Source organism: Dermochelys coriacea, chromosome 8, assembly GCF_009764565.3.
Source record: "Dermochelys coriacea isolate rDerCor1 chromosome 8, rDerCor1.pri.v4, whole genome shotgun sequence".
Lineage (NCBI taxonomy): Eukaryota > Metazoa > Chordata > Testudines > Dermochelyidae > Dermochelys > Dermochelys coriacea.
In genome coordinates this window covers 70786492-70801424 of record NC_050075.1, presented here as the reverse complement: position 1 = coordinate 70801424, position 14933 = coordinate 70786492, and the positions used below count along the sequence as shown (strand labels likewise).

The following is a 14933-nucleotide window of genomic DNA, read 5'->3' as shown; positions in this document are numbered from 1 at the left end:
TAATACTAGACATTGACTGAATTGGTAGGATTTGTAGCCAGCCTCCACCTCCTCTACTAGAATGGAAGGAAGGATGATGATTGTCATGCTGTCTGGAGTGGCTCACATCCATGAGTGCCAACCTCAGGGCAGACTGTCAAGAAGCAGGGCAGAAGCCCCAAACTGGTTGTATATGCTATAATTAGATTTCAGCAGCCCAGTAACAAATGTGAACTACTAAAGCACTAATAGTCTTATTGTGGTGTCACAGACCATCCCTTTGGGCCTTCCAGTCCATCTCACCACCCAGGCAAGCTAGACGTAATGCTCTACACCAGTGGTTCTCAAAGCCAATCTGCCGCTTGTTCAGGGAAAGCCCCCTGGCATGCCGGATTGGTTTGTTTACCTGCCGCGTCCTCAGGTTCAGCCGATCGCAGCTCCCACTGTCTGCGGTTCAACACTTCAGGTCAATGGGGGCTGCAGGAAGCGGTGCGGGCCAAGAGACATGCTGGCCACCATTCCCGCAGCCTCCATTGGCCTGGAACAGCATACTGTGGCCACTGGGAGCCGCAATTGGCCAAACCTGCGGACACGGCAGGTAAACAAACCGGTCTGGCGTGCCAGGGGCTTTTCCTGAACAAGCGGCGGACTGGCTTTGAGAACCACTGCTCCACACCAAAGATCACAAAACATTCAGGTTACTCCCTGTCCCAGGAGATCAATCACTTACCGCAGTCAATTGGTATCTTAGAGCTCAGATCAAAGACAACAGTGTAGCCAAACCTATAGTAAACTATCTAAGGATTTATTAACTAAGAAAAGAATTACATACATACAAATGAGTTAGTCTATGGTTTTACAAAGTGATAATGTTGTAGTGATTGGTCAGCTCTAAATGTCTTTTAGGGCTAACCCAGGTTGACCCTGTGGATCTCAGATTCTGTTTCGTAGCTCTGGCCCTGTAAGAGTCAAACCGCAAAAGAGACGGAAAAAATTTCTTGTCAGCTGTTTTTATTTCCTTCTTCCAGAATTCAAGCTTATGGGACAAGCCCTTTTGCATGTAGCCTCTTTATGGGTGCAAGGGGATAATTAACACTGTCTTTGTATTGTGATGTTCCACCATCATGCACTTATTTTTGATAGGCCTTCTTGAGGGGCAGTAGATGATCCCTCCTGCCTGGGTTCACAGTTTGTATAGTTACAAAGCAAAAAAAAAAATGTTATGGTATAACGCAATAAAGAAATTATCTGTGATGTTAAGGCATACAGCAACTTACAAGCATTTCATAAGGAAGGTCTAAACACATTGTTATAAGTTCAATACCCTCTTAACCATACTAACACAGAGACAGGTTCCCAGCAATTAATTTTTCAGGGCTTGGCTGAGGCCTAAAGCCTTGGCACGAGCTGGCACCTGGCCTGCCAGCATCACAATGATGCCAAAGAGACTGTGGTCCTCCTTTCCAAGCAGAAGGGTGAGAACCTGTGTGAAGTTCTAGGGAGCAAATTCAACTCTGAGAGGCCCAGCCAGGCCCAAAGTATTGTTAAGAAGAAATGACCCTAGCAGACTTTTTACTCCCTTGTACTTGTGCTTCAGGCCTGAGTCCTGCTTTATCACATGCTTCCTTAACTAAGGAAGATCATTCCCTCTTCAGGATTGGCAGAAGCAGCATGTTAGGTGCCTTTTACATAGATTAACAGACTGGCATCTCTTCTTTTCTTCTCCTGACAGAAATTTCTAGTAGCCAGGACTGCTTTGTGGTAACTAACCCATAATACTTACTAAGTCCACTTCAGCTGCTGCTTTTGTGTTGGTGCCATCTGTAGAATGTACACATTAACTCCCTGGGTTTTCCCTCATACAGGCCAGTCTGTGTCCTGGGTCCCATTATTGCCACACACACCATACAATATAGAAAACAAAATGAATAAATACACCACCTAGTTTCAGCATTTTGACCACTTTGCTGTTCAAAGAAATAAGGATTAACAAGTGGGAATATAGCAAACATACATGTTGCATCTCACTATTACACAGTCATTGGTTGGGAATTTCAACTGAATAAACATTTCTATGAACAAAAATACTGTGCCAAGAACAGGACACAGTGAAATATTTAGAAATTTCATCTAAATATGTTAGGTCCATTTTTTTTACGATGAGTCTAATAAATTCTGTGTCTATTCAATAAGAGTTGAATATGTGTATAGGAGTCTTACTACCATTTATGATTAAGAGCAATACCCCAAGGTGGATTTATTTAGTGTGAAAGTTTATAAAGCATGTCTGTTTAGAGTTAACTTCTAAATTATGGACCTGCCTACAGTGAAGTCAATGGAAATCTTGCTATATACTTTAAAGTGACAAGACCCCAAATAAATACCATACCATTGTTACATGTATATCTCACATGCTACAGTTGATTGTACCTTAAACCCAAATAGATACTTGCTGAATTACATTTATAACTGTTACATGCATATTAAAAGTTTTGGCACATTTATTAAAAAAAGTTTAAAAGTTTTTAATTGACTCTAAAGGATTTACATTTGTGACAATTAATTAGAAACAAAAGGCCAAATTCTCTTCTCATTTATACTGTGCAGTTTTAGTGGAGCCAATGGAGTTATGTTGATATAAATAAGAGGAGGACCTGGAACACATTACATGCAGTAGGAAAGTACCACCAACAAACATTTACACAAATTATATTTAAAACACTCACTATTAAATAATGCCAAAACAGTCTAATCAGTTAAAATAGTGTTGATTTATATCTCAGGAAACAATATTTCTATGTACAGATGCAATAGCATATTGGAAGTTCCAAACTCGTGTTCACTTGAATGTGTTTATAATACATATGTACAGGAAATGGGATACTATCTACAAACTTAGCACTTCAAAGAACTCTTCTTGTTGAGCTTGCTTCAGTAGGGAAGTGATTTACCTATTTCTAAGGTAGTGTCTTATTTTCCCCTCTAATGTAAAGGGTGTTGTATTTATCACAATACAGACCATTTTTTCATGTTTTTCACATGACAGTGTTACAAAAAGTCACTTGCGGTCATATTATGTCTTGGAATGAAGAAGGTTAGTCACTTGCTTAAACATTTGGTTTTGGCCCATTTACAGGACTGTAGGATCCATTTATCTTTACTTTCCTTAACATGTAAACCAATATTGCAAGCGCAGGGATTGCCATTGTTGATAAACAAGAGAGAACAACAATCACAGGAATCATTAAATCTGTTTCTTTCACTATTTCTGCAAAATGAGAGAGAGAGGGGAAAAAAAGAGGAGACAGAAGAAGTTGATTAAAAACTGTTACAAGTAGATGTATGCACAACACTGTAAAGGCAACGCTACTGTTATGTCATCTTCCTCTCCTCCAGCTTTGAGCATCTTATCTGACCCCTTTGAATTCTTTCACTGGATTCCTATCTCTTACGACATCAAATTCAAGGTTTAGTCCACATGTACAAGGCTCTCTGTAATCTTGGTACATCTACATCATTTCTCCCTCTTTCCCCTCCCTATCCCCTTTCCAATCTGTTCATCTTTCTGCTGCCATCATCTCCTGACTCCTCCCACACTGGGTTCACACTTTTTATAATGCAGTTCCCTATGCCCAGTGGTGTCTATCGGACAAAGATTTGCATAGGGGAACTCTAGCTTTCTTGAGCTCCACTTATGCTCAGGGTATCTTAGCAAGTGCCCCTTAGTATAGTGCTCCATAATGTTCTCCCCTGGAGCTCCAAAATGAATGTGAACATGTGCATGATATAGTCTGGGGCACTGGAGCAGCTGTTCCACATGGATCCTGCTCTGAAAGAGCTATCGTCTCATGTTAACAGCTACGAAGGGGTGAATTGACTTTATGGTTTTAGTTTCTCATTTTTCTGAGTGGAGTAGTGCCCCAGCTATTGCAACGGGACAACCCTGCTGCCTTCAACTGGAACACTCTCCTGGTTCTCATCTGCATCGCACTCTCCATCCTCCTTCAAATCCTTCTTAAAACCCACTTCTTCAACCAATCTGTCTTACATTCTCATCTTCAGTAAACACCCTCCCTAATCAACTTAATTGTTGCTTAGTGTCTTGGCCTTGGGTTTGTTAGTCTTACATAAGTTCAGGCCCGTTTGGCATAGTACACAATAAAGGGTGTTGTAAGCTGACTGCTCCAGGGGGGACCAGGAGGCATTCTCCCTCAACCAGACAGAGTGCATCCAGCAGCTCCCTAGCGCACAACAGGGCACCCTCTATCTCCTTTTGTGGGGTGCAGGCTTCTTCTCCCTATGTGCCAATCTTGCTCTGCAGACTGATGCATAGAGGAAGTGGGGCTATACCTGCCTTCTCCCCACCTCCCTTGAGCCACTGTGCCACTTTGGGGTAGTATTGCCAAGAGTATCAGTGCTGTATAGGAGGCTATTACATTACTGATATTCACTAGTGAACTGTTCTGTTATGTTTTTCACCACTGACCATGGTATATCTGTGGGTGGGTGAACAGTACACTAGCTGTGCTAACAGCAACCTTTCAATCATTGGAAGGTAACAATACAAGTAAGTTCAAAGCAGCACATATGCCTACCTACAACAGCTATCTCAAACACATCAGTGTTATTTCCAGTCTCATTGCAAGCAACCAGGTATGTGTCTGCATCAGTTTTGATGACTCTACAGAGTGTAGAAGTTTCATTCTGTGATGAGAGGATGGTTGTGTTGCTTGGATGGATCTTTTGTGGGACAGTCTGTGGAGGTGAATTACTATAGGTTGTACTCATAATAGTGATATTTTCCCCTTCATCAACATTGTCTGATGGAGATATTAACTCTGTAGTATTCTGGGGAGGAACTAAAAGGAAAGAAAATGTAGGGTAAGATTTAAATGCACATGTAGAGACTGACAATCTACAGCGGGTTCTCAGGGCTTTAATTCAGTTGAATGATTCACCACAATCTTTTCTTTAAAATCTACTTGATCACTAGCTAAAGGTACTCTCTAGTCTTCACACAAGGCTGCTGGCAGGAAAAATATTTTATTAATTGATGGACATAGCACTCTTCACTATACCGAACTTTTTTTCTCTTTTTTTTTTAATTTAAAGTGATTATGTACATTCATGAAAGAAGAAAAATAGACAAGCCTGGCTTCTGAAGTCCTCATTCTACAGAATAGGCACAGCAAAGGCAAAGACAAAGGATCAGAGGCTAAAAAAGAGCATGTTTGCCCAGCCTTCAGACATGTGAGAAAGTCATTAGCATTCCACTGTTTCAAACCCTGTTTTGAGGCACCCCAGTGTAAGGGACTGTTAAAAGATTTTGGAGAACAATTGTTTTCTGATGTCTGGATCTTTCTGGAGAACAGCCCTCACTGTTGATCTGTTCCTACTAATTATGTATGACAAGACCATGGGTAACTCACTACATGACACACACGACATTAAAATCCCAGGGAATGACAAAAAATGACCCCAAAATCTAGAGTCTGAAGAAATTGGCTAATATTTTAGACCATGTTTTATGCCTTTAGCAGAACCCCCCCACACACACACTTTATTAACATAGAGAACATTATTTTAACTAACCTTTGACATCAAGCATTCTGTTTTTAAATTGCTGTCCCACCTTGTTGCTGGATTCACATTCATACATTCCTGCATCCTCTAGCTGAGCTCCATCTATGGTATATCTGCCGCTTTCGGACATAAGCACTGTGTCCGCAACTCCTGTTTTCTTCCTCAAGATGATCTGAACAGCAGGAATACCTTCAGATGTGCAAGAGAAGGTAACACTGTCTCCTTCTTTTACAGTGTCTGAAGGGAAAACTGAAAGCATTGTGTCTTTTGGTGGAACTGCAAAAAAGTAAAGAATGAGGGGAAGGCAGATTAGTTTACAGAAGTGATCAATGGGCAATATAGTGTTACTGTACAGTAAACACAAGTAGCAGAGAAGAGGCAGAGAAACCAAAATATTACTGAAAGTCCACTTGTGATTTTTTTTGTAAATTGCTTTAATACAATAATTATATGTTATCAATTAATAATAAGCAACAATACTATGCACTTATATAGCAGTGCTGTCAATTTGGCACCTTTCAGGTTTACTAAGTTCGTTAAAGTGTGTGTGTATTTACCTAGCTGTCTATCACCAAGATATGATAAGTAGAGCCATATAGTTAAAAAATGTTTTACCCTTAAACAAATTCAGGTTTAGTTTGCTTTGCATCTCTGACAAAGGTCAGGGTCGGATGATATTTTCCTCAAATGGGTTCCCTCACCCCAAGAGACAACCAAAAGAATAATAATCTCTCCCTGCACAAAAGCCCAAGCAGCCAAGTTTTCAGTATGAAATGCAGCAGGGCATGGGAGAATAGGATTCACAACCCCAATCCACAGGCACTCCCTTCAGACTGGTCGTTTAGAACCAGCATCCTCTTGACACCTTTTACATGCAGGCACCTTAAGCCAGCCCAGAACTCTAGCTGCTGTGTGCAAGGAATATAGAAGCTCCCCTGTGTGGCTGCTTAACACAACCATCTCCCGACCCCCGAGGCAGAGGCACTATTGGTATGTCTACACAGCCCATGGCAGTGAGCCTTTCAGCCTGGGCTGAGAGCCTCAGGCTCGTGGGGGATGTGCTACCTCTTAAAAATCGCTGTGTGGATACTGTGGCTTGGGCTGGAGCTTCGGCTCTGAAGCCTACCTCTCTCCCTAGGGGTCAGAGCTCAAGTTCCAGGCCAAGCCACAATTTAAACATGCTGCCTACACAGCTATTTTTAGTGCTGTATCTCAAGCCCTGTGAGCCCGAGTCTGTCGCCCCGGCGTCGAGGCTTTCTGCAGGCTGCGAGTGGCTATGTGGTTGCACCCGATGGGGCTCTAGTGATTCAGAGAGCTTTGCATGAGGTAAATTTTACCTTTAATGATTAAGGGCCATTCTTGACCTCACAGAAGTTAAAGGCAAAATTCTCACAGATTTCAGTCTAAGCAAGATTAACCCTAACATTTTGAAGCAAGGCTTACAATGTATCATGTTGTACACACCTTGAACAATTAAGTCCACAGTTTTTTTCTCTGTTCCAAACTGGTTAACTCCTTCACATTCATAAAGCCCCAAGTGTTCAGCCTTTACGTTATTTACAGTCAAAGCTGCATCTTCAGAAAGAAACTGCAACTCCACTGATCAAATGCTTTGTCCAGGAGATCTTTGGAGGTGGATTACCATAGCTAGTACATGTCACTGTAACAGCTTCCCCTTCTCTCACTGTGGTGGAGGGGGTGACAGAGATTGTTGTAATTCTTGGTCCATCTAAAATGAAGGATCCATTGCTCCTGTTATTATTAATAACAGGAGTAATGAGAGGGTTCTTTATTAGGTGCTAGATTGTCAGCCCTGGACACTGAAATCCCCTATTTATCCTCAAATCAAATACAGCAGGGATAGCTTTGGAGCTTCAGTGCAAGCCCTCCTTAGTCAATGTGCCTCAGTCCTGACCAAGAAGGTCTGTTTATATGGGTGGGAGGGCAGTACTGTCTCAATCCCCACTCAGTACTTGACCTGAGACTGCCATCATTCTGAGGGCTAAATGGGGACTAGCCCTTACACACTGCACATTGGGATGACTCCCCTCTCCTTTTGTTCAGCTCCTATATGGGCCAGTCATTCACAGCCCCTGTGCTCAGGGGACCGTGGAGGATGTGACTGTGTTACTTCCCCTCAGGGAGCAACTCAACAAAAAGTGGGTGGGGTAGACCAGAGATCGGCAGAAGCATGGTTCTGTTCTTCATTCTGGCCAGCCACACAGGGAGGGAGGAGTACACTGCATCCAAATTATGGTACCCCTCCCAGGTCAACTGTGGAGTTCCAGGGGGCGTTCTGTCTTAAAGAGATAATGGGCTGCTCCAGGTCTCTCCTTACTATGGGCTCTTTCTAACAGGCTCAGTTCACTTCTTAGACTTGGTTTAGTTTTGAGGATTATATCCAGCAATGAAGTAAATGATGAGCAGTTCACAGAAAGAACTATTTTATTGGGTCATAGGAAATGCATAATTTACACTTACATTCCACGCTAAGTTCTGCTGCCATTTTGCTTCCCCCCAGTGCATTCTCTGCTTCACATTCATAGTTTCCTGCATTTAGGAACGTCACATTTGAGATATGGACAACTCCATCCTCGCTATAAAGCACAGTGTCTTCACTGGCTGACTTTCTCCTTAAGACAATCCTGGCAGCAGGGTTGCTTTCAACAGAACACAGGATGGTAACATTATCTCCTTCTTGAACAGTTGAGGAGGGTTGTATGGAGAACTCTGTAATTCTTGGTGCCCCTGCATGAAAAGAGGGAAGGCCTTTCTATTAAAGGAGAAATAGTTACCAAAGTAATACTGGGTTTTAAGAATGTGAGTGAGGCCTGAGGAACCATCATGAATTCCTTTTGCTCCCAGATCTGGATTTAGGCCTTTGGGGAATACCTGTAGGAATAATAATGCTAATAAAAAAAATTTGCACCATTGTATACAATGGCTAACACTACCGAGACAAAGAGACCCAAAGAGTCTGAGTAACTGCTGTCTGTGCGTACGCTAAGACTTGAATGAATTGAAAAGGAAAAATGAAATGATCAAGTTACACCTTATTGACTGTCTGTAATTATTAATTTGGAATCTATGATTAATATCCTTTTCAAACATCTGAAGTTTAACATGCATAGCTATTAAAAAAAAAGAAAAAGAAAAAGAAAACCTCTAATTTTGTACCCAAAATTAACTGTGGGCAGAAATGTTAAATTTGGATATTTAAACCCCTGGATTTGTGGATACAAATAGAAGTTAGATTATATTATATTTGATTTCTGCTTGCAAGGAGGTGGCAGACCCCTTACATTGTCACATTTCTGCGTGCAATCAATTGCAAGTACCAAACTGGGCCCTGATCCTGCAATTAGTTCTTTGGGCGTGCAGGGATCTGTCCAGAGGATGCTCATTACAGGATTGGGGCCTTAGAGGCTAGAATGACACCCCTTTGGAATTTTGACCATGAATTCTACCGTATATTTGTTTTTGTGATGTTGCTGTCCAAATGTAGTTAAACTGGATTCATTATAGGGATAACATTATTGTATATACCTCCAGTCAGACATGTGAATCACATTATGAAATTTCCTAATAGTGCTGTACGGGGTTAAAAAAGAATTAATAAATAATGGTGAAGCAAGAGACTCTGACTTGTCAATGTCTGATTGTTTTGATTGATGCAATGCACCTAGGTCTCTCGGCAACAATCTTATATTTTAAGTAAACAAATAAATATTATAGGGAATGATCCTGCAGTTCTTTTTCAGAGACTGAATTTGAGTTTTGCCAAAGGCAGAACCTACAGGACTGGGCCTGTCATAACAGAATTATATAATACAATTAAAATAAGGAAAAGGAGAATTTAATTAAAAGGCATAGGGATAGGTGAAAAGATTGATTTTCAGGTGAGATTTCAAAGAGATAGTCAATGAAATGATGACATCTATAATTCATCATATTTTAAACTTTGCTGGAGGAAATAGTCTCTAAAAGACCATTCTGAGCTCAGAAATTCATAGATTTCAAAGATAACTTTTGACACACAATTTATTTAAATGTCAGATGGCTCAGCAGCTTTCATAATACAAAGTCACATATGTTTGCAGCCTGGTTGCATACATAAACCACTTGGAAACATAATTAGCCAGAAGATTTTGGGAGCAACACAGGGCTCCTGGGCAATGTGCTGCACACAGCTACTTGTATAGTGGCATTCCAGTCTTAAAGGAGGTTATTGTCCCTTATACGTTTAGGGTGACTACCATATTCACATGGAACTAGAGAGGCTGTTAAATGCCTGCTTCGGAGGGGACACTTAAATGTGGGTTAGGTAAGTCACCCAGAGGACATGGGAGAAATCATACCCACACTGGGCCATTGACTGGGGGAGCTATGTATATGTTTATCTTAGCTTGAGAGTAAAAAGAGAGAAGCAATGAAACAGGCATTGTAATGAGAGAAACATCAGACCTTACAATGACAAACATGACTCCTGAATAGCAGTAGTATATCTACAGTTGACTCCTGAATATACAGTTGTGAGGACTCTGAAATTTCCCAGTTCCATTATTTCAGGTTCCTCACTCTTTTGTTCATTCAGGAGTCATCTGTAGATCAGTTGAAATTCTATGCTTCATAGAACCAGACAAGTCAAATTCTTGCAGGCTCATACCTTGTACAGAAATGACCACTGTTGTTCTCTCTGTTTTATTTGTTGCGTCATTCATGGCTTCACAGATGAACAGCCCAGAATCACTCATCTGGGCATGTGGAATGATTAGGGTGTCATTGTCTATAATGTGCTGCACACTTGAATCCTCTAGCTGTTTTCCCCAAACAATCCTTGCTGGTGGATTACTTGTAGTCCTGCAAACGAGCATCAGAGTTTCCCCCTGCGTGGTTGTGTTGCTTGGAGACACAGTGATGTTAGCATTTTGTGGACCAACTAGAAGAAAACAGAAAAGAAAAGCTCAATGAGCTAAGTTAATGACACGTGTGATCCATGTCTGAGGCTAAATGATCTCAAGGAAACACTTCAGATATTGGGAAACATTTCAAAAGCTGTGATGTCAATAGGACAATAGAACAATTTTCCCAGAGAGCTCAGTGAGGAATTAACACTAGAGGTTTTCCAAGAGGAACTGCTTAGAACCAAATTCTGCTCCCTGATATATGCACGTGGATCCCATTGACTAAAATGGGAATTACATGGGCATTCAAAGGAATTTTTTCAAAAAAGCACCTCTGCTTAGGCAGTTATTGCTCTCTCTGATTCAGACTGTGTGTGTTTGCCCTCTGACTGAATTCTGCACCAGCTACCAAAGAAAAGGAGAGAGGAATGAGCCACAATGGTGGTGCTGAAGGTTGACGTGCATAGCTATTTTTCACTGTTACTGAATGCAACAGTTAACTTTAATAACCCCGGGTGCTCCCTGTGGAGAACGCTCATTGAAGTCAATGGTTATTCTTCACATGAAGGGATTACAAGAGAGATGATATGACCTAAGGGCCATGTCCTATCCTTGATCTTTGTACAGTACAGTCACTGACATCAGTGTGAGATCCAGTGTGGATCAGGAGTACTTTTGTTTATATCCCTAACTTTGTAGCCCTGGCCCATGAATCCTAATTTGGTTTGAAACCCCTAATATAAATATACTTACAGTTTACATTCAATCTCTGTGAAGTTTGTCTTTTCTTGGGTTCAAATTCCATTTCATCAATCTCTAATTCAGCCACACAAGTAATCTCTTTCCCAATGTCTTCAAAGGTGGGGATAAAAGTCAATGTCAGACTTTTTGTCTCTGTGGTTTTGGTGCTTACTTCCTCATGAAACTCTTTCATGTCAAGAACAGATCCATCTTTCTCCAGTTGCATCATCAAACGCTCAGAAGGATACACTTTGGGAACCATACAGGTGACACTGGCTTTTTCCCCAACATTCAGGGGTGGGCTGATCTCAATGACTGGATCACTGGGAAAAGCTAAAAGAACAATACCAGTTACTTTTTTACTAGAGACAGGCCAAAGAGACAACCATTGAAACTAGAGCCAGAATTCAAACACCCTCAAGTTCACATGTGTTCACGACTTGGCTTTTGATTTAGTTCAGTACAGTCATGAAATATGGGTCCATATTTTGGGGTTTTGACACTCCAGACTCTTTCACCACACACACTCAGAGTTGGAGATTTTAGTATCTGGGGTATAGATTGGATCCATCTTTCCTTTTAATACATGTCCATGTTAAAAACATCATGGCATTTTATGAAAAGGTAGAAAAATACTGATCTTTTTTAACTGATAGAATTAGAAAATAACAGCTAACATATATTTCTAAATTAGTGATAGACAACAATAATACTGTTCTTAGAAATAACTGGAATAAAAAGGCATAGCATGTGCTGTATCTTCATTTAGAAGGCCCAGCTTCTATTAATTTTAATTATTATCCCCAGTAGCTATTGAATGTGGCTCACAAATAACAGCAGCTACCATTAAATATAAAGACCTTCTCATACCAAGCCAAAATATTAAGGTATATGGGACTGATTTGTTCCCAACGAACTCAGTGGCAAAACTGCTATTGATTTCAGTGGTGTAGAAGCATGCCTTGTATCTGCAGCTAATATAGTGGCAGGCAGAGTGAATTTACAAAATCCCTCTAATATGAGCCAACTCCTGCTCACTTCACAAGAGAAGGCCTGTTGGAGTCAATGGAACAATTTGCATCAGTAGGGTGGGCAGGATTTAGTCCTAAGGGCTAGATTCAATACCCACTGATATCAACAGAAAGACTTCCTTTGACTTCAATGGGCTTTGGATCAGGCCCTTTATACTCAAATTTTCCCGAAACATTTCCACCCAGAGCATATTTTTTTCATCTTTTTGAACACTTCAAGTGGATTATCTTCTGGCTTTCATATACTTTGAGGAAAACACCAAGAACAAATAAAACCAGGAAGACTAAATTCACTCTAGGTAGCCTAATTCAAGATGCCTAATAAGAAATCCCTGCACCAATCTATGACCCCTACCAGGAAATATATGTTTAAACCATACCAGAACTGTTGTGGAGGGATATAATTGACCCTTCACTGTAGGAATGATTAATCATATTTATTATGAATGAGCATTGCACCAATGTCACATATAAAGGGAATAAATCACTTACAGTAAACATCAACCTTGATGCTTTTTTCTTTTTTCATATTGTCACAAAATGCACTGCAGAGATACTCATGGTCATTCCCAAAGCCAACAGGATCCATAGTCAAGGTGGAACTGCTCCCGTTATTGTACACTGACCCACCTAGGGGGTTGTCCATCTGGGTTCTCCAAGAGAAACTTGGGGATTCACAGCCAATAGTACTACAAGTCAGCTCAAGTTTATCTCCAATCTGAGCAGCTACATTGTATTCAGGTGTAATCTCAATTTCAAAAGCTTTAGCTGAAAAAGGGACAAAAATGCAAACTCAGCAACATTCATTGCTCATGTTCTCCTTTGCACTAGCAATCTAGTATGGTATATGAGATTATTAAAGCCTGCCTGATATTTTATTATTTTTAAATTAATAGTTGCATAGGGAAAGTTAAACTAATAATACTTAGCACTTAAATAGTGCTTTCCATCTCCAAAATACTCTACACACATTAACTAATCAACTGATGAACAATGTAAATCCATTGAAGTCAATGGAGCTACACGACTTTACACCAGCTGGTATCTGTCTCTAAAACTTTGCAGCAGATTAATAGCTAAATAAGTTACCAAGGGAGGTTAGAGAATCACCTTCACTGCAGATATACTGGACTGATACTATACTTGACTGATATCTATCAGGGATGCTTCAGGGATAATAAAATCAAACCTACAGTGATGTGCTAGAGATCTCTGATACTATGATTCTATTGCTATAAATTTTGTATAAATTATAAATTATAAATTACAAAATGACTGCATTACTACAGAATAGTCAGTGCTGAATACAATTTTTCTTGCTATTTAAACAGAACATCTTAACTGAGATTAACAAATTTTTATTTGCTGAAATATAAAATCATTTTCTGTAAAGAGAAATGATTCTAAAATAAAGGAAAATTCAAATTAATTACAACAATTAATTAATGAAGTAATCAAACAAAAACTCACAAGTCACAAACACCAGTAAAAGCACTGTCACTGATGGAATTATTCTTCCCATTTGTCTAAATTTTTGCAATTGCTATATTATGAAAAGAAAGCAAGCTCCAAATCTTGGATCTCTGTTCTCTCTGAAGAAACACAGCGTGAGTCTGCAGCTCTGAAAATGACAGTTGTAACAGTTACTCAGCTCTTTATACCAATTCTGGTTTGGGGAGAGTGTAGGAAATCCCTAGATGGGGAAATCCACAGCACTGTTAGGAAAAATCCCCCTGTAGGCTGCATAGATGGTTTCAGTGCCCTCTGCTGCTTTCAGATACAGAATTACAATGTGTCTTTTTCAAACTAAATCTAAAACTGAACTAGCAAAATAAATATATCAGAGATGGAGAATATCAAGAACAGTTCAGATGAGAAAAATCTTTTTAAGCCCAGGATAAAATTAATTATTTTAGCATTTTTATTGCATATCACAGGTATAAGGAGCAAAATATCGTGCAAATGGTTAGTCATGTGAAAGAAGCTATTCATGTGAGAAGTTCCACTGAAGTCAATGGGACTATTCACCTAGTTAAAGTTACTCACATGCTTATTTTTTGCACGATTGGGTTTTATGGGGACAATCCTACAAACACTTGAGTAATTTTACTCAAATGAGTTGTTCCTTTGAAATCAGTGGGACAACTTGCATGAATAAAGCTACCCAAATGCCTGTGGGTTTGGGGATTGAGCCATAAAAATAAGGAAACATGGCTCTAAGTCAGGTAATGAAGGACTAGAGATGAGCTCAAATCAAAATCCTGGATCCTAACACCCCAGATCCAGCTCCAGTCTTTGAGGCTCAGGCCAATCACGTACAGCTGAATAGAATGAATGTTGGACTGAGTCTGCTGGTTCCAGTAGGGCAACCGAACAGATACATTATTTTTAATGGCAGATAAAGGGCAATTGCCCCTAAAATGGTTCTTTTTTTCTGGGACACCACTGATTGATTTTCCCCTAGATTGTTGATCTATTTCTGCAATCATACATTGTCCTATTTAAATAATGGAATCAAAACAGCTGAAAATTTTCAGGTTGTTAAACTGTAGGTGGATTTAAAAAAAAGTTGTCTTTTTTCTTTTAAAAGAAGCAATTTAAACTGACATCTTCCAGCTTTCATGCCCTTACTCAGTAATAGGGAAAGAGTAAACATGTTATGTGAAGGAATGAACACAATGTTTCTATTTTCAGT

General features: G+C 40.1%; 1 protein-coding gene across 1 annotated transcript; it reads right to left on the bottom strand.

Annotated features, from left to right (window-relative positions):
* Positions 1 to 763: 763 nt before the first annotated feature.
* VCAM1 (vascular cell adhesion molecule 1) lies at positions 764 to 13908 on the bottom strand. Its single transcript, XM_038412210.2, is given in 10 exon segments — positions 764 to 3247; positions 4575 to 4838; positions 5572 to 5838; positions 7027 to 7157; positions 7159 to 7291; positions 8044 to 8310; positions 10229 to 10501; positions 11220 to 11540; positions 12731 to 13006; positions 13709 to 13908. Coding segments are annotated over 10 exon segments (2145 nt in total). The 5' UTR covers positions 13761 to 13908; the 3' UTR covers positions 764 to 3086.
* Between the last annotated feature and the right edge of the window lie 1025 nt (positions 13909 to 14933).